The 20,912-nt window shown below is 46.8% G+C and overlaps 1 protein-coding gene across 1 annotated transcript in view; it reads left to right on the forward strand.

Moving 5' to 3' along the window:
• LOC135366355 (uncharacterized) overlaps positions 1-20,428 on the forward strand; it is a 52,611-nt gene extending 32,183 nt beyond the window's left edge. Inside the window, exons 6-7 of the mRNA XM_064599023.1 lie at positions 1,723-2,014; positions 20,250-20,428. Of these exons, the coding sequence (XP_064455093.1) occupies positions 1,723-2,014; positions 20,250-20,428 (471 nt within the window). The remainder of the gene's footprint in view (positions 1-1,722; positions 2,015-20,249) is intronic.
• Positions 20,429-20,912: the final 484 nt, after the last annotated feature.

The raw sequence follows: 20,912 nt of genomic DNA on the forward strand, positions 1-20,912 counted from the left end.
CCCGTCCAAGTAGGGAGCGTGACGTCACTGTGTCCGGTTATCCTATCCGCGGCGCAGAAATATTTTGAGAGCTGACGGACTAGATTTGAGCAAGGTGGACTAGGACTAGATTTCTTTTCCTTCTTAAAGTGCCACTCCGAACTCGGGGGAAACACCATTTATTTTATTTGGTCCATGAAAAGAAGGCGCCGCAAGGATTCTATACGTGAAATTTCAATCCTCTTTACGAAAGCTGTGCATTTCTGTCAATTTTTGAAGATCTGCTGAGTCTCCACAAGTTTCGATGACGCGGGGAGCGGGTGACATAATCATAAGCCCTCAAATTGCAATGATGTCATGTTCTGGAGAGGGCACCCGTCTCCTAGCAACGACGCCGGCGTCCGGGGAGGGTCACTTGTTGGAGAAGTCACGTGACGTTCATCGAAAGATGGGGAAATGGGAGGGATGTCTTCTCCAGCCTTGTGTTTTCTCGAAGGTCGGAGCGGTCGGAGGACACGTCACGTGGGGCTTCGCTAGGGGAGTGCAAAAAGTGAGGACCACGGAATACGCGAAAGGGAACAACGTTGCCAGATGAAAGTCGGGTGCTCCGTCGGAGCCTAGCATGGCGCGTCACAGTCCTCAAAAATAAAAATAAAAACTGAATTTTCTCAAGCTTTCGCGGTGCGTAGAGCCAAAACCTTTTGCAGGAATGTAAAGTGAGACAAGATTTCAGTAACATAACTTTTGGAAGATTTCGAAGACACGAAATTTAGTTCGTTTTGGCACGTTGGGTGACCTCGTTTTTGATTCCCGCACTCACCGCGCGTGTCTGTTCTGTGGGTTCAGATCCTAACCCTATCTCCTTTGGTGTGGAGTGCCAATGTAACCTCCTTTGCTCGCACTTTGGCGCTCAAACTAGAGTTGACAAAAAAAGAGGCGGAGCCAAAGACTCATTTCCGCGTTGCGTTACGTGTCTTATCAGGTGCTATATTGAGTAAAATGACCACAAGGAACACAGTTTCGCAAAGAAAACATTAGGTTGATTTTGGGAAATTTCGAAGTTCAATTTAAGAAATTCAATTTCCTTCAATTGAGATGAAACAAATACGGTACCAATATGTGGCAAATGTTCCCGCAGACGAAAAAAAAAACTTCTCATGTCTCTCATTGCCTACGTTGTTTACGATGAATTTCTATCATGGTTGCTGGACCACCCTGTATATGTCTCTCTTGCTTTTTAAAACGTCGCGCCCATTGTCCGAATCGGAAATACCAGAAACAAAAAGGAGCAACGGAAAAAGAAAGGCGCGGTAGCCGAGGCTGAAACAAAATGGCTGAAAAAAAAAACCTATACTCACCGAATAAGAATCTGCCCACATACACAACAGCTCGACAATGAACAGCGTCAATAATAATGAGGCGGTACACGTACACGTGCATAAGTGAGTGTGCACGTACGTAAGTACGTCCTGCCAACGTCCAGATATATCCTTGGAACATCCTGTGAGGACAAACGACGGATACTATACGTGGGAAGTCCGGACGTTGGCCACTCCGAGATGTGGGGGACGTCCGTTGGAAAAAAAAATGTCTGTTGGCCAGGGAGATCGGAATTTACGTTGACAGGATATCCCCAAGAGCACCACAGGAGGTCTTGTTCTGTTTCGGTTGGACTTAGGCTCCGTAAGCTGAACATTGCCCCCGCAAGTCTCGTTTTACTGCAACACTCCTGCCTTCATGCAGAATGGTACAGCTGGAGTAGCAGCCATGTCACTCGCACTCTTCTGGTCAGCGTCTGCTGTGCACGCAGCCTTGGTATCCACACTGTTCCGCAGCACAACACTAGCCGTGGGTTTTGCCCTGCTGTGCTGGCTGCCCCCGGTCATCGTCACTTGGGTGTTTTGCGAGGACATTGAGGGACGCTTCGCTTCTTATGCCTTCCTGGATAGAAGGGTCAAGCTACTCACTGCTGCTCTTCCCAGTATGGGACTTCATTGGTGTTTCCGTGCCATAGGAGCAGCTGCTGACCTGGCGGGTATGTCTTTTCTTATGGTCCTGCTAGAAGTAAGGTTATAGACAGCGCCCACGAAAGTGCGGAGGTCAGACGTCATCTTCCGTCGCGACGTTGAGAGTGGTGTCCTACACCCTTTAAAACGAACTTCACCTTAAAGCACGCTCCTAGCCAGCTACACTCTTAAAAATGACCTTCACCGCATGGCACGCTCCTAACGAACCATCATCTCGAGTGATATCGTTATCTGCCCTGATTTGTTGAAAACGGGGGGCGTACGCCTTTCTTGTGACAATTATGAGGTGCATAAGTGTCACAAAAAAGGCGTACGCCTCCCGTTTTCAACAAATCAGTGCAGATAACGATATCTCTCGAGTTGATGGTTGGCTAGGAGCGTGCTATGCGGTGAAGTTCATTTTTAAGAGTGTATGGCATTGTTCTCGCCCCTGATCTGTTGAAAACGGGAGGCGTACGCCTTTTTGTAACAATTATGCGTGCATAAGCGGTACAAAAAAGTCGTACGCCTCCCGTTTTCAGCAAATCAGGGGCGAGAACGACGTCATTGCGGATGATGGTTGGCTAGGAGCGTGCTACGAGGTGGTTTTTAAAGTAGCATGGGAAGTGCGGCGAAAATTTTTTTCTCTTTGATTGCGTTCAAATGTGTCACCACTGTATTATGTTTTTGCACCATAGATACTGTACTAGCGAACGTATTACGCCCACGGCAGACGTTTTAATCCCTCGCTCAAGCGATACTCTCCGCTTTTCTGTGGAGTCCACGTGACAAGCCACAGAACGCGTGCCACGATGTGACGAAGCACCTGCATCCACTCAGAGGAGGGATCGCGGTGTGACGTCAGCCGGGATCGGTCATCGACACGGCGGAGGTCGGAGCGTCGTCTGCTGCGTACATTTCTCACAGTTTCTTCTGACAGACGCTTGTGCTCGGCAGCTCGGGTTGCGGTAAAGGTGCTTATTCTTTCTTCTTCTTCTTGGAGTTTAAGTGAGGTCAGCAAATGTTCGTGACTTGCTTTGGTTTGCACTGCTCGCTCGCGTCAGGTAGACTCAGCGACGGAGCAAGACATCGCTTCAGAAGTCGGCGCCAACGGCACGACGCTCGGTGATGACTCGTAATCAGTCTCATTGAAATGTAGACTGCATATTCGGAGTTCAGTGCCAGGTTGAACATCCTCAGATTGAATCAAGGCAAGCCATTTACTTCTTGCTGGCTCTTTTGCCGGAACCTGATGCATCTGAAAGCCGCGGGTCCTTTTCGTTTTCGGCGCAGCTTCGAACTCCACACGGCATCACTGCTGGCCTCCTCAATGAAGCACACACATGTGTAACACACGTGTACGGGCAATTATACAGGCTTGATTACACGGAACGAAAACGAGAGACTCATCAAAACGCAAAGAGCCACATTGAACACCGCCACATACGAGACGCCGATGCCGACGTACATGCGGTACGTACCGTAACTTCACGCGTATAAGCCCCACCGCAGATAAGCCTCAGGACCCGTTTTTAGGAACGTTTTGAAAATTTTCTGGCAGATAAGCCGCACTCGCAGATAAGCCGCGGGCAATACGACGCGACTGATTTGTGCGACAAGGGAGATCATAGAGAAGGACATAAACCCTGTGGTCTATACTCCGGAGTCGGCATGGTGTACAAGAAGGGGTTCAGTTCTAGTGGTCTACCCAGATCGGATTCCCTTGTTGCGTTTCATGGATCGCTGGGTCAGTGGTCTTCCAGAAGACACCAGGAAGGTCTACTCGCCCCTGTTAGTAATGTTCGTGCATCGGCAGAGCGGTGCTGTCCCAGAGACACTGTCTGCCCTTTCGTTAAAACCGGCGTATGGGGAAGATACCACGAAAAAATCATCAAAATAGTCATCAGATAAGCCGCACCGGTGGATAAGCCGCAGAGCGCCCGTTAGAACAAAAAATCGCGCGTTAGCCGCGGCTAATACACGTGAAATTACGTACTCTCTTCTCCTAGACGCACGCAATTGTGATAAAAGAACCACCGTAACGTGCCATCGGTAAACAGATACCATTTTCGAAACGTTTATTTTCCTATTTGATATCTTAGAATGAATAGCAGTGACCAAGTGTAGCACGTCGCTCTGCCGCGAGCAGACGAATTTTTCGCAGCGAATGAGGCGCACCGCCGGTGTGACGTCATAGGACTGGAGGAGTGACCTGGAGAAGGTGTCCGCGGAAACCTCCCGCCGCGGCAGTGTTTTTTACAATGACATTGCGTTGTAGTGATGCCTTATTGAGCAGAAGTATTCTTCGTATATGCTTTTCATGGGCCATTTCACGAAATACTAGCGGTTTTTATACAGCTTGAATACCCTTTCCATGCTCCTTTGAGTGCCCAGGATCAGGAATTCAAGCTGCCAGACATACATTCTCGACAGACGACAAACTTATAGGGGCTCTAAAGGGCTTGGTGTTTGTGGGCCGCATAGGCTACTGGAAGCAGGTAGGACAAGGTGGGGCGAGACAGAAATTTAATTGAATATGGAAGTTTTCGTGTTTCGTGTTTTTAAAAAAAAGAAAAAACACACCCATAGGCACATTCTCAGAGGTCTAGAGTTTATGATCTGTAAATCAGAATGGAAGTAACCGGTTCTAAAATAACCACAGAACAAGAAATTCAAAAATGCAGATTGTCTCATTTTGCCCCAACCCTCGGGGCAAGACGAGACAGTGCGTGAGGCGAGATGAGACACGCCGTTGTAATGAACTATATAAATTAGTTTTTGTAATTTAAGCTCCTAGAGCCCACCGCCTACATGATGTGCGATAAAATCACGCAGAACCCGGTGCTATTTCCCTCAACCGTTCTTCGCAAACAAGGCACCGCCAGCCTCATGTGTCGCTGGTCAGTCGTTTTTGAGTGCGCTTGTGCTTTGCTGGAAATATCCTAGGACACAGGAAAATTTCCTGGAAAATCCTAGGAAATATGAAAAAAAAAAAAAGGAATCTCTGAGGAACAAGCATAAGGCCACCTAATAGTTGAGGAATCAGTTTCTAAATTACATTAAATATAAATTGCATTACATTTAAATTGCATGAGGTTGTCGCGTCTTGCCCCGTCGATACCATCGGATGCATTACTGTTTTAGTTAAAAACCAAGAGTGCTCATATTTTTCATATATCTAAATGAATGATTAAAGAAAAAGGATGTGGACAGAAAACCGCGAATTTTTGGCGGGTCTTTACATTCCAGGCAGAAGTAACCGATTTTTTTATATATTTTTTCTCTTCAACGCAAATACCAATCCGGGCAATTCTCACGTGCAATAAAGCGGACACGCAGAGCCACCTATGAGTAAAGCTCCAAGCGCATGGGGCAACGCGTTTCTGAGACAGGCGGCGTCGAGCAAAAAATGTCGCATATCTTTCCCCACCTTATCCTATATTTCGTACTTAGGGTTCATTATTTCGAATACACTCGCAATGCAACGTACACTCTTAAAAATGAGCTTCACCACATAGCACGCTCCTAGCCAACCATCATCCCGGGTGAGATCGTTCTTTTCCCTGATTTGTTGAAAATGGGAGGCGTACGCCTTTTTGTGACACTTGTCACAAAAAGGCGTACGCCTCCCATTTTCCACAAATCATGTGAGCGAACGATGTCACTCGGGATTATGGTTGGCTTGGGGCGTGCTATGTGGTGAAGTTCATTTTTAAGAGTGTAGGAAGAATAACAAGTGCGCGCTATATCGTGAGGTGTGTGCAATAAGGAGTTTCACGTCAAAATGACGAATGAACACGTCGTATAATGACGAAATGTCACATCTGCCACTTCGAGACCGCATTCCCACACTCTTAAAAATGAACTTCACCGCATAGCACGCTCGTAGCCAACCATCGAATGGTATCGTTATCTGCTCTGATTTGTTGAAAACGGGAGGCGTACGCCTTTTTTGTGACACTTATGCTGCCCATAATTGTCGCAAAAAGGTGTACGCCTTCCAATTTCAACAAATCGGGAACCGGAGAAAAGGTCCCTGTAATAAAGGTCCCCGGAGAAAACGTTATACTTTATCTCTCGTGACTGCAATCAGTGACTGTTAGAGCGCGAATTTTCATGTCATTTTTGTATTGTTGACATGGTCTTGTACTCAAACGCTTAAAACGAGATTCTGGTCCAAACCCATGGGACTGATTAGAAGAGTTCCGCAGAGATATAGCAAGTGGTTCAAGAAGAGAGAGAGAGAGAAAAAGAGCAGCGTGGGGAACTTTCAGCTACCAAGCGTGGAAAGAGGGAAATGTATTGTAGCACCCGGGAACTCGTCACCATGCATATTTTCATGATACAGATTTAAAACTGCATTTTTAACTTTGGATTTTTCGAGGTCTTATTTTCAAGCTGTTTATTTCAGCGTTATCTCTCGGATCGGACGTACGTCCGCTTGTGGCTTTAGCTTTATCCGCTGAACCAGATCCCAACCGCAGGACACAGCCCCGTCAGGTGTGTTCGCCATTGCCACAAAGAGCATCCTGAATCATCCTGAAATTAGTGGACCAGCTCTGACATGCGTCATCAGAAACCTATGAACAGACCATGTTATCGATGGCAGAATATACATCATCTTCCTGTGTCTGTATGAATAGCGTGTCCGCCTATTTCATCGAACGCCGTTTCATCGACGCCGTTTTATCGAACGCCATTTCATCGAACGTTTTGTCATCGAACGCCGTTTCATCGACACCTGACCAAGTTTAGGTCAGGAGAGCCTTCTACGTATTTCACACGTTGCCGCAAGAAAAAGCGGCGGCCATCGATTCGATGAAACTGCGTTCGATGAATCGCCGTAGGGGACCTTTTCTCCGGGATCGTTATCTCCAGGGACCTTTTCGCTGGGGACGTTTTCTCCGGTGACCTGTTTTCCTATCACCCCAACAAATCAGGGCAGACAACGATATCATTCGAGATTATGGTTGGCTAGGCGCGTGCTATGCGGTGAAGTTCATTTCTAAGAGTGCAAGTGCGAGTCGCTAGCTCCACCCACGACTCCACCCACAAGCAACCTTACGGCAATCGGAGATATGGGTTCGAATCCAACTGGATGGTGTCTGTTGTTTACCAAACCTTAGTCTGTTTATTACGCCTAAAAGGTTAGCATTATCTTCCATAAATGGCTGTTGACATATTTGTGTGGCATTAGTAAAGTAAAGATAAAAATATTTCTCAGACGACCCTATACTATCAGACGACCCTTTTTTGTGACACTTATGCTGTTCATAATTGTCACAGAAAAGGCGTACGCCTCCCGTTTTCAACCAATCAGGGCAGATAACGATATCATTCGAGATGGTGGTTGGCTAGGAGCGTGTATGCGGTGAAGTTCATTTTTAAGAGTGTACAGCGTTTGAACCCGTGAAGCCATAATCGAAGTCACATCACGAAAATCCCCCGGCATTTGAAAACAGTGCACGTATCGGGCAACTTTATTTATTTATTTTTTATTTTTTTTTATTTTATTTTTTTGTTAGCATCCTTGACGCGCCGGCCACAGACTGGCCACCCAGTTTCTCATTTGCATGCGATCGTTAATTAAATAAATATCCTGACTTTTTTGTTTTACATCGCCGTGCTATGGTACCTGTGCCGTAGCAATGTAAAAAAAAAATAGCTTCGACTTTTAGTGATGTTTTCGGGTAATTAATTGGCTTCGGCTTATGAATTTCTTGCGCGGAGCAGAGCAGAAATGCGCTCTTTCACTTCACTATCATGCGCTCAAATTCGTGTTCATCCGCTTGCATTGGTGGCAGGGGAGCCGCGAGATAAGAAACAGCCGCGAGCGAGGGTTTGATGTGCCTTCTCGTTTCCCACTGAACTCGTAAACATGATCGCGGTCGTGTCATTGGATGGCCTAGACAGTGCACGTTTATCGCCATAATGACAATCACTTGCAAATGGCGATAAAACTATTTTGCGCGCGATGAAAGCGGGCTGCTGTTAACGTGGGTAGCATTGCCATTGGGTGAGGCCTTTTGTAGCGAAATGCGCAATCCGCACATTACAGTGTACTATCTCCAGAAGGATGGCTAGGTAGAAATAATTTGCTTTTATAAAACCACAAAAACGCCAGGTGTACGCCTTTATTGTGACAATTATGAACAGCATAAATGTCACCAAAAAGCGTACATCTTCCGTTTTCAATAAATCAGGGCAGATAACGATATCGTTCCAGATTATGCTTGGTTATAGGAGCGTGCTATGCGGTGAAGTTCAGTTTGAAGAGTGTAGAAAGAAGCAAACACGTCCGTTCTCGTTGTAGTTAAGACAAGACACACTTTATTCTATACATACAACAAGTGAAAATACTGACATGCTTACAGTCACAGAGACAGGGAAAAGTCCTCATTCCCAGAAAGACCGGGAGCTCTCTCTCCCTCGGGGTCCCCCACACGGGTGTCAGTCTTGCCGCTGTTGAATGTCCTCAGGGCGCTTATACCAAAATCCGCGGGTGGAAACACTTCGTGGAACAATTCCACAACTTCCTCCCCCCAAGATGAGTGTAGGTCATTTTCTAGGTGCATTTTAACGGGAAGAGTAATTGGACGGGTCGGCGAGTCACATGGCCGGAGGGCAGCTTGACAGCGCAGGAGCGGACCTTGTAGAGTTCCGTCACTCGTACCACCTTCCATAAATGTCGGGGGACTCTTTCACTGTGCAGGTGGGCGATGCCTCCCTTTTGTATCCCGACTGGGCTCCTCTCACAGGCAGCAGCATTGTGCGGATCTTCCATGCACATTCGCCAAAAATGATCGTCGAGTCTTTGCAGGTGTTTCCATCGTTCCCTCAGGCTGACCGCAGACGAAGGGGGACCCGTCGTGCTAGGCATTGAAGGTAACGCTGTCAGCGTTCGCTCAATTCGAAGACGAGCAATCGGCTGGTCTGGCGTTGACGGAAGGAAAAGGTCAATGGACGGGAATTAACTGCCTCGGCCTCGTGTAAGAGGGTCGTCATTTGTTCAGAAGTAAGGCACTGAAGCCCGTGGAACCGCCGAAGCACTGTTTCACGGTCCGAACCATCCTCAGCCACCAACCTATATACCCATCAAGCGGCTCGTTCCACAATGTACTTCCAATGAATGCGGCTGGTGGAAGCAAAGTTTCGGGTGTCATCGCATCTAATAACTTCCCACAGCTTCCTAATATCCCGTTCCGCTCTCTTAGAGGTGGGGACATTATCGGTGTATACCGTAGATGGTGGTCTCCTTCGTGAGATGAAGCGTCGGAATGCCATGATGAAGGATTTCAAAGTATAACGTCAGACACCAACTCGAGTTGGGTGGCTCTCGTTGTCGCACATGTGAAGAGTGCAATGTATGACTTCTGGGGCGCGCCGCCCGTCTTTGCGTATACAGGGCCGGCAAAGTCGATCCCAGTGGCAAGCGGATGACTTCCGTTAATTCGGTCGGCAGTAAGGGGTGCTGTCGGCGCTGTAGCACGGGTTGCTCGGAAGCGAGCGCATATTTTACATTGCAGCAACATGGGCTGGGTAATTCATCACCTCTGGCGGAGGTCTGTGAGAGTCGCTTGTACGCCCCTCCGTGCAAAGTGCGGCGATGGATTCCTTCTGCGACGTGTCGCGTCAATAGGTGCTCTTTGGGTAGTAGAATGGGGTGCCTGACCTCCTCGGTATCGTAGGCGTACCGAAGTCTTCCAGTGAGACGTAGCAGACCCGAGTCATCAATGAAAGGCTGTAGCCTGACTATTTTAGATGACTCGCGTACTTTCTCGCTTTGGGAGAGAGCGATGATTTCTTCTTGGTAGGCTTCGTACTGTGCTTGTTTCACTCAAAATATTTCCGCCTTCTCTATTTCTAATGATGAACTGGCACGGTTCTTTCGTTTGCAGTTTGTTGTAAAGTGGTCAAAGATTTTGGCGAATGTCTGTAGCACGCTTCGCTTCGTAGATTTTGCGGCAGTCACGGTGTCCAGGATATGATCTCCAGGGAATCTGAGGTGGTCATGTGTTTTGTCCCACGCAACGCCAAGTACCATCCGCCTCACCCTCTGATGTCTATAGTAATAGGCTGGATAGCGGACTGAGGGTGAAACAGTACGGTCACCGGCCGCCATCTTGCGAAGCTCAAAACCTTGCCGTCCGCGACTCAGCTGCATGTTCTGCATGCGCCTTTGCGTAGCATTTTTGTGGTGTCATGCCCGCCTGCTGTGGTTATGGGTGTGCTGCCCGTACTGGCAAGGCACCGGGGACGACATTTAACAAGTAAGTGACTAAAGTTTTACAAATAAATGTGATTTATTAGTCCACGAGCCGGGCGACAAAACGTTGTTGAAGCATGTGCGCGGCACTTTGTGACTCGTATCTCAAGATCTAAACCAGGGTGTCGGAGCGAACCGAAAACCAGAACCAAAAACCGAAAAAAAAAACGCTATTTTGGTGCGGAACGGAATCGAAAAATTTATTTAACGGTTTTCCGTCCAAGAAAAAACTTCGCCGGTTTGGGCTACGAATAGGCGAATGGAACTGACGTCGTGTGCTCTGAAGTCATGTCATGGATACTTTACGAAGGTTACGGTTACGGTGAAATGTATGTCGGTATACCATGACTCTGAGGCTCCCTTTGTAACGTTTTGTCGTTCGCGTACAAAGACTTAGAGGTACATGTGACTCTCTACCAATGTGCCGTAGTGTTCGTTTTAATTTCATCCGCCCAAACTCTCATCAACTAAACAGCACCCAAGGGGGCTGCATAACGGCTTCTCTATCGGTAATGTCGCGCAATGCGTCCCTTCTTTAGGGATAAGTTTAACTGGATTGTGGTGTATTGAAGCTAGGTGCCTGCCCTAAGGGCGTCTGCAGCTCCAGTTTTTACGAGTTAAAATATAATAATTGGGAGTTATGGAATTTATAAGCGGTCCTTTATACCGCTGTCTTTTAGGAAAGCGCAGAGTGCCTTTAGTGCTTTGGATCGTTGGTGCCTTGAGGGCCATCGTCCGGTAATCTTGCAAAAGGAGAAAGGCCTGTTGTCCAGTGCCGCTAGAGTCTGTTGGAGTCTGGCTTGGCTATATTTTGTGCAGTGCATGATTATGTGGTGTGTATCCTTCTTTGAGAGCAGCGAAGTTGAATGCATTTAGGTATCCTCGAGGGCAAGCGCGTGCGAAGTGGCGCCTCTTTTGTGGACAGGACACGAAGAAAAGAAACCGGAGCCGTCGAGTGCGTTTGTGAGTGAAGGGGTTCCTCGATTTGCGTCGTACTCGTGCGATGGACCCTGCTGGCTAGGCAGCAGCAACAGATATTCGGATGGGACGCGATCGCACCAATCCAGCAACAAAGTACTTTACGTATGACATCACGACAAACAAGCCCGTCTGTATCACGCGCTTCAGGAGAAAGCCTATTTGAACAGACCTACAGGAACCAGGAGCTACCAATTTCACAGCTGCCTATTCAGATTAAATACCATGTATGCGGAATAAACGGGTTTACAGTTTGCAACATTGATTTTTTTTTTTTCTGGGAATGAAAATGCCCACCAGAAGCGGAACCGGTTAAAACCGGTATGAACTGTTATTGTTTTGCACCGGAGCAGAACCGGTACCGGACCGTTTATGATAGAACCGGAACGAAAACCGGAACGAAACCCGTTTCGGTTCGACACCCTGATCTAAACGTTAAACTTTAAGCACGTTATCTGGATGGAGTCATTATGATAGTCCAGACTTCCTGCAGTTCACGGATATGGTCTCGGCACGCAGCAGGCGTTGAAGTGCGCTTGTCAGGTGTGGGACCTACCGCTGAGTTTGTTTGTCATGGTATCGTCGATTGCTTGCCTGAATCAGCCTTGTCATCCCTGCCGTAATTGTTCAATGCAGGTTCTCTCGCAGCCGCCCAGAACTTTTAAAAAAGCGGGTGGTGAATGTCAGGCGAAAGGACTGGACGCCGTCGAGGACATAAGTGGTCTGCTGCAAACAGAACGTGGCAGACCGTTCGTTTGAGGCCTGACGCTGTGCCCACCAAGTTCGACTTCCCAGAGCACCTCCAGAAAGTAATAACGCATGATGCATATGTAGAGGCCGGATTTATATGCACTAAAAGCTGGTTGAACACACATGCATGAAAAATTCATTAAACTTGCTCAAAATATGCCCCTCAGTAGTACTCGGTGCAGGATTACGGATACTAAGGATACTTTCGACCATCGCTATCCTCCTCGTCTGATATCGGAGGGTATTTGGAGCAGGATAGTTTGCGCCCAAGGAGGAGCCCGCGCCAAGACCGCCCCGCGCGTTTCGCGGCCGCGCGTCGCGTAGAGAGGGGTTTCCTTCTCGCGTTCGAGCATGCATGAACATACAAAGTACATAACCAGCAACCAAAATGTTATTGCCCGCCCATCTTATTCCCTCTCCGGCCCAGTTCCACATACAATACATCCTGAGTGAGGAAGTCCACTCCATGGAAGAGTGTTTCATCTCTTCTCGCGCCTAGACATGCAAGCAATAGACATACACATTTGTACAAATGAAAAATATTTTATTAATGCCAATTAAAGCCAATGGTGCTGGGGATTGCCAATTGTGTTGCCAATCTGCGTGAAGGAGAAAACCCCAGCGGAAAAACCTTCACATCTGAAACAGAAGAAACATACAAGACAGTACACATTTTCTACAACAGAAAATATGTTTATTGCATATTTAGTAAATCAATTAATGATTGCAATAAACTTTCTCGAATAATGCCCCTAATGGCGTCCGGATCTGAAAGATAACATAAAATCAGCATTTGTCACGTTGCTTACCCAACCAGATGACTCACTGCAGCAGTAGCAGCAATGATCTGAAAGAGAACGTAATATTAAGAACAACATCCACATTTCCATTAACTTATACATACGCTGCATAGGGGGGCCAGGGTAATCTGAAAAACAAATACAACAGCTATTAATATCATCACTGTCAGGTGGTGGTATCCAGTGAGTATCTAAAAAGATATTTGCAATTAAGATCAAACATGGAAACGGGATCTATAACTATACTCACTTTCCGGTGGTACCCGGTGATTATCTAAAAAGATATTTGCTCTTAAGATCTACTAATCAAAGTCATATGCTGGTACATACTTTCATTCGCTACCACACAAACTGATTCATCTGAAATGAAACTCATATATTAACATGAAATCTATGAAATGTCGCTAATATACATACAGCTTGGTGGTGGCGACTCAGGCGCTGAAAAGAACGGAACTTTAGATACTTCTCGCTTTTCATATTCGCCATTTCCTTACCGTCTGCGAAGTAAAACACAGGGCTCGACGTGAATACTGAGAAAGATAATATTCTTAAGAAAATGAACTTGATGAGAAAAACCACCAAAACTCACCACTATCATCATCGTCTTCAAAACTCGAGAAAACTGAGAAAGACAACTTTCGTAAGAAACCTAACTTTAAGGTAAAAACCATCAAAACTTACCATCATCGTTGGCCATGTTGCTTCGAAGTGATGCTCCAGGAACCAAATCTTCGTTTTTTTAAAGCTGACGCATCCTCATTATCATATCACATCCTCTCCTACTTTGTATAAATGACTTTTAGCAACAAGAGGGTGGGCTGGAGAAATCCACGTGTAGCAAAACGTCTTTGTAGTAAACAACCAATTGCAAACTAAGGAAAAACGCAATCAATAGGGAAAGTATGCACATCCTCTCCATCGGATTCCTTTTCAACATCCCCCTCACAGTCGACGATGGAAGCGCAGAAGTGCTACGCGGTCTCCGAGGACGATTGTATGTATAGAAAGTTTTCCCGTTTTTCCCTCTCTAAAAATGTGATTCTTTGTTCAGATTCCGATTGTCTTCTGACGGGGGATCTTCCTCTTGTGAAGACATTGAAGCCACCACCCAGAACTTTCTTTATATTATGATGAGCATCTGCGACGCTGTCGTTGTGGTGGATTGTGGTCATCGAATCCATCTCACTGGCTAGACAATAACATCCGACCTTATCTCGGTTGCCATCCAAGCTCGGATCAACCATGAAGCCCAGTGAACGATTTGCTTTTACTGTACAATGGCTGATGTACAAGGATTTGATGAAATTAAACTCCTATTTGAACTGCAACGGGCCAGAGGCTTTTCGTCTCATTATGCAAATTCTCCAGTTTCCGATGCGGACGAAACGAGGAAAGATTAGTCGGAAGCTCCAACGCTTCGTCGCCATCAAGTGTGACTTGTTGCGACGGTATCGCCAGGGTGACAATATCTCTCCAACCATACTTAATGCCGGACTCAAGCGACCAATAATTCGAAACTTTTACATCCAACACTCGGAATACATCGTGCGTCGCAAGAAAGATGGTTGTCGCAAGGTACATTGAAGAAATAAAATGAGACATTTTTCTTTAAATGAGGTATTCCTCTTCAATCATTTTTATTGTCTTGAGGTCATTGTGTACAAGGTTATTGTCAAATAAGGACACAATGCTGTTGAGTTGGTAATTCTTAGAAAGGCGGGAAGCAAAGTCCACAGTGTTAGCTGTAAATGCTTTGAATGCATTTCTCGCAATACTGATCAACAGACAGATCTAGCAGCTCTTCTTCAATTGGTGGTAGACCAAAGCTGTCCACATAGATGTACTTGTCATTCCTGTCTCTCATGTATAATAGCCAGTGTTCTCCAGGACCGTCGTGTGGGTGTGTATTGATAACTATAAACCCTTCTGTCGTTAAACTTGGTACCATATCAATTGTGAAGGTCCCGCGATACATATTCAAAGCTTCATGGTTCAGAGAAAACAACAATTCCAGATCAAACACATTCATACTTAGTCCACTCGAACAACAAGATCACCATCGACTGATAAAATCTTGGGTGCTTCACTAATAAGTATAACCGACACTGAGCAAGGTAATGGCTTAGCAAACTTCATTTCAACCCTGCAATTGCCCCTGCGCAATGGATTAAAGTTGGAACCAAAACTTTCGTCAGCACTCAAGTTCCAATGCATGATAAAGAAATGTTTTTTATATTTTTCATAACTCAACTCGACATGTTTTTCATTCAGTTGATACAAGAATTCATGGTAGCTTGCTCTAGCCAGATCATTTTCCCAGTCATAGGATAGTTGCTTCCTGTATCCATCAACTGATAGTGTTACAGAACTAACATTAAAGTGCTCGAAACAAAAGGGACCCGACTTGTAATCACCCTGATAAGCCTCGGTGCGAACTAGACATACAGTAAGTTGATCAGGAATTCTATCAATTGCATCATGAAGGCCCGGCGAAAGCGAGCGGACTTTGCTTTCTAGTCCACGCATGATGTAACATGCCGGGGATGATCTAAGGGCTTTCTGGTGTGCAGTAAAACTTGAGAAGCTAACTTTGACTTTGCGTGCTACAAGTACCGCGCTGTGGATTTTCAATTGATGCTTATGAGTTTCATTGGTGCCAGTTAGCAATCTAAAGCTATAATCCGTATTATGTAGAGCACTCACTCGAACCCCCACACCCGGTAACAAAAGCCTCCCTTGGTTTGTGAGGTCGGTGTTAACTTTCATGACAATTTCCAATAGTTTCCCACCACTTGTCCTAGCAATGCGCAACTTTGCATCCCGAGCGAGTGGATCATTTGCTGCATGCTCTCCTGTGTCATATGTATACATTGCACAATCATCTAAAGTCTTCTGCAGATGAGTATTCGTATGAAGTAGGGTATCAATCATACATCGATAGGAGTTCAAACAGTTACTGCTCGCAAGACGTTGATTCAGGTGAATGGTTACATATTTAAATAAAGCGGCACCCAAGTTGTTGACTGCACTCTTAAAAATGAACTTCACCGCATAGCACGCTCTTAGCCAACCATCATCTCAAATGATATCGTTATCTGCCTCGATTTGTTGAAAACGGGGGGCGTACGCCTTTTTTGTGACAATTATGAACAGCATAAGTGTCACAAAAATGGCGTACGCCCCCTGTTTTCAACAAATCAAGGCAGATAACGATATCATTTGAGATGATGGTTGGCTAAGAGCGTGCTATGCGGTGAAGTTCATTTTTAAGAGTGTGGGAATACAGTGTCCTCAGTGATACCGTCCGCTCTTCGGATAATTGGTTCACTCCCATCCGACCTCAATATCTGCATAGTTATATTAAAATACAGTGATAAATCGAGATACAAGTCCGGGAGATTTGTTATGTTCCATTCTATCGTCGATTCTCCTCCACTGATTGTAGAAACAGTATAATAATCTTGCGTCTCGCATGATTACACAATCATATCATCGCAACAATAATCAACCCGCAACAATAACCCGTTTGAGTCAACCCATGGTTTTTCCCGGATTCAGGTGACCAGGTGTGTGCACCTTCCCAACCCTATCTGGTATTCACACCACGTGATTCACACACAGGACGCTATCTCATAGATGAAGGAGATCATTGGCAATAAAGCGTAGAACCGCGACATTCGCATAAGGACCACTCACCTATAGGTTTAGGCTATAGGTATAGGTTTAGGCTATAGGTATAGGTATAGGCTCACAAACCTACGTTTACGGCAGCATATACTGATGGCGCATCCCGAAACAACAAGTCCGCCTCAGCCTTCGTCATTCCATCCGAAGGCGTCGTGCACGGAAGACGCCTTTCACATCCAACCTCCTCCACAGCTGCGGAACTCTATGCCATCCTTTTCTTTCTACAACACATCGCTGATTTTCCACCCCGGGAATGGGCAGTCTTTACAGACTCCAAATCTGCACTTCAAGCAATTGAAACTTCCGGCATACGAGGCCAATCCGCACCCCTAGTCACCGACGTGTTAATGGCTTACCACACTATCTACGCCGCAGGCCACAGGCTCGTTCTCCAGTGGGTTCCAGCCCATTGTGGTGTCGTGGGGAACGAGCAGGCCGACAGCGCCGCAGAAGCAGCACTCTCGTCTCGGAACCGGACCCGTATTGTTCTGCTCAGAGGAGACCGCCGTTCAATTCTGCGACGTCTAGTGACACCCCTGGCTTCCCGCCAACGGACAACCGACATTCTTCCCCCCTCTATGTTGAACAGAGTTGATCCCATGCTCGCTTTCCGCATGCCACGAAACACATCTCGTCAGGATGCTGCATTAATCCACCGCATGCGCCTCGATGTGGCCTTTACAGCTCAGTGGCGTTACCGCTTGAGACAAATTGATTCTCCCACCTGTTGCCACTGTGGTGCTCTTGAGGATCTGGAGCACATTCTTCTTCATTACCCTCACTACGAACCTTCCCGAATCACACTCTCCGAGTCTCTTCGTCAGCTGGACTCTCGCCCTTTCTCCCTACCGAAATTGCTTGGTCCCTGGCCCAATCCAGCCCAGCAACGCTCTGCGCTCAAAGCTCTTCTGACATTTCTGGACACCATCGGACTTCGATCGTTATTGTAAAGGGGCTCGTTATTTTATTCCCCCCATTCCACCAAGCACTGGGGTAGAGTATCGCCTGTTGCGATGAAACTCCCCACTCTCCAAGGCCGAAAATAAAGTTGTTATAGGCGCTCCTCCTAAGTTTGAAAACAACTAAGGAATTAACGACCTCAACACTTGCTGGCCACTGACGTAGGTGCGACAAAAAAGTACACAACAGCGATGTTGGAATGAACCGCGTTTGAGATGGTCGATGGAAGGCGCTGTGTAACAAACACAGAACACCGACGAGAACATTGACCGAGTGTTCTGTGTCCGTGGATGTAATGGCTCGTTGGATGTAACGGCACAAAGGATGTAACAGCATGTTGGACGTAACGGCTCGTTTTTGGATGTAACAGCGCGTTGGATGTAATGGCACTTTGGATGTAGTGGCACGGAATCTCCTGGGCTGACTTCAGAGGAAACAGTGCCGACATTCGTCTGGGAAGTCTTCGGAAAACGTAGGGAAAATCTCAGACAGCACAGCCGGTGACAGGATTCGAACCCGTGTCACCTGCTAGTCTCGGCGTGGAAAGCGATATCCACTATGCCGCTAACCACTATGCCACGGGAGCTGGTGGTGCCCCACATGGTTGTCAGTCTTGCCGCTGTGAATGTCCTCAGGGCGCGTATACTAAAACCCGCTGATGGGAACACTTCGTGGAACAATTCTACAACAAGTGAAAGCTTTCGCCAATACAGATGCGCCCCGGCGAGGTGTGTATCCCTATAAGTCTCACAGCCAAGTGCGAGTTTCCCTCGCACCGCGCTGAGTGGATAAAGAAATGCGGGAAGGCGCAGTTCCCACAATTTGTTGGCTCTGTTAATTGGACGTGCTGGGGGTGACGTACCCTTGAAGGGTCTACGCCGATCCGGAGGAAGGAAAGAGGAGCCTTCAAACCGGCACCATTATTCTTGTTTTAATGGACCTCTCCCCTTTTTTATAAACTTATGGCGTCATAGTGTTCGACATCGCCATCAATTTGGTAGAGTCAAAGGTATAGAGGCGAACAAAGTCGCGAAGGAAACCCACGCTCTTGCGGGCATTACGACGGTCCCTGACAGAGCCGTTTATAGGGCATTGCTGTGGTGTATACGCAATGCGTAAAACGCAGCCGCGTGAACCACCCTCTAAGCGGTAACCACATACAGCGATTTTGCGATACTGCTGTATCGCATACAGTGATAGACGGAAAAACGGCCAACTTCTCACCGGCACGACAACTCGACGGAGAAACGGCGGGACGAAACGAGTGCACAGATTTCCACTGCGTGGCGCCATAGCGGGCGTTTCGTTAGTCCGTGTTAAATATTGACCTCAAATTAACTAATAAATATTTTGCTACACATATAGAAAAGTTATTGTAGCACACAGAAGTAGTTCTTGCGGTCAAAGCATATTCGCGAAGCAAGCGCTACAAAAGCACCCCCAGACAGCAGACTGCGGGCGACAGCATGCTTGCCCGTGCTTCCCAGGTTGGTCATACGGGCACCTGAAATGCCCTCCACATCCGCTTGTGGAACGGTAGCGCGTGGAGCGGTCCTATTGACTGCCGTCGAGCGGCCGCTTACGCTCTTCGCCGGATTTTTCTGTCCATCGCTGTCGTCGAGAAACCGGTGACGTTCCCACACTCTAAAAACAGAACTTCACCGCGTAGCACGCTGTGCTCCAACCATTGCCAAGAATGATAGGGTGATAGGGTTATCGCTTCTGATTCGAAGAGAGACGGGAGCTTTTCATATATCCAAATTGCCACAAAAAGGCGTACGCCCACCTCTCTCTTCGAATCAGAAGCGATAACCCTATCATTAGTGGCAATGATTGGCGCACAGCGTGCGTGCTATGAGGTGAAGTTCTGTTTTTAGAGTGCATTGCTCGCATCGGCTCACCGGAAAAACGGTGACGGTGGCCGGTTTTCCGTCGAGAATTCGTCGCAAGGCCGGCGGGGGGGGGGGGGCGAGTAAGGCGCTTGCATAGGTCCCGCGCACGAAGCTCTCAACCAGGGATTACTCTTTTTTTTTTTTTTAGGTATGAAGTATGCACTTAATCGTGTGAAACCGCCCCGCGATGTGCCTTTGCCTCTGGCCCCGCACACCCCTATCACCGGCCCTGATTCGTCGTATGCGGTTACCGCTTTAGAATTGCCATATACGTTACAGCGTATGTGCAATATACACGCCATTTTCACCGCTTGGTGCCACGACGACATCACAGCAAACACTCTAAAAACAGAACTTCACCCCATAGCACACTGTACACCAACCGTTGCCACGAATGACAGGGTTATCTCGCTTCTTATTGGAAGAGAGAGGGGGGCGTACGCCTTTTTGTGGCAATTTGGATATATGAAAATTGCCACAAAAAGGCGTACTCCTCCCTCTGTCTTCCAATCAAAAGCGATAACACTATCAGTCGTGGTAATGGTTGGCGCACAGTGGTGCTATGCGGTGAAGTTCTGTTTTTATCGGTATCAGTCATCCTGCCTATGCATCACTTTGAAGTAATCAACTCCCCTCTCCTACTTTCCTTTTTTTTTTTTTTTTTGGCTATACACTGTTAAAACAGAATTTCACCACATAGCACGCTCCTAACCAACCATCATACTGAATGATATCATTCTGTGTCATGATTTGTTCAAAACAGGGGGGAGGCGCCTATCTGGGACAAGATAATCTGTCCCAGATAGGCGCCTCCCGCCTGTTTTGAACAAATCATGACACAGAATGATATCATTCGGTATGATGGTTGGTTAGGAGCGTGCTATGTGGTGAAGTTCTGTTTTAACAGTGTACAGTTTAATCTTTGCAGACAGACCTCACAGCTGGGCCGACGTGAATACTTATGTCCTCGGCAAAGACAACGTGACAGTGCTCGAAGTTTGGTGCGTCCTGTTGGCCACCAGCCTAGCGGCGCTCATCTTCGCTTGGGGCTTCTCGTGTCTTCTATCTGCTGTCAGCCCATCCCTCATGGTGAGGACAATGGCATGAACCAAATAGGCAAAAAAGCTAAATACTAGAGATGGGACGAATCCGAATCCGGATCCAAGGATGGTTGTACGAATCCACGAATCTTACGAATCCCGAATCTTTCGAACCCTTTCTTTAAAAAGACTTTTAAAACGCAAGAAGAAAAAAAAGACACGTCTAGTGAAAAGTGTTTTGAAGCAGAATATGATGACTTTGTTTGACGAAAAACAAATTCAACAATAAATCACTTTCAGGAGAAAATATACCCATAAATGCAAGATGAAAGTCACTGAAAAGGTTAGCCAACTGTAGGACTCGAACCCACATCTTCTGGGTTACCTTGTATGTGATTGTCCCCTCTATGTTGTTCAAGCCTCAGAACATCAGTTCTCTCATACCCATAGAGTTATTCTTAAACGTAATTTATTTAACACGTTGTTCGTCGACTATACGAGAAATACATACATTCTTTAGACTGAATTATCTCCATGAAACTAAGCAACAA

Source organism: Ornithodoros turicata, chromosome 8 (assembly GCF_037126465.1).
Source record: "Ornithodoros turicata isolate Travis chromosome 8, ASM3712646v1, whole genome shotgun sequence".
Lineage (NCBI taxonomy): Eukaryota > Metazoa > Arthropoda > Arachnida > Ixodida > Argasidae > Ornithodoros > Ornithodoros turicata.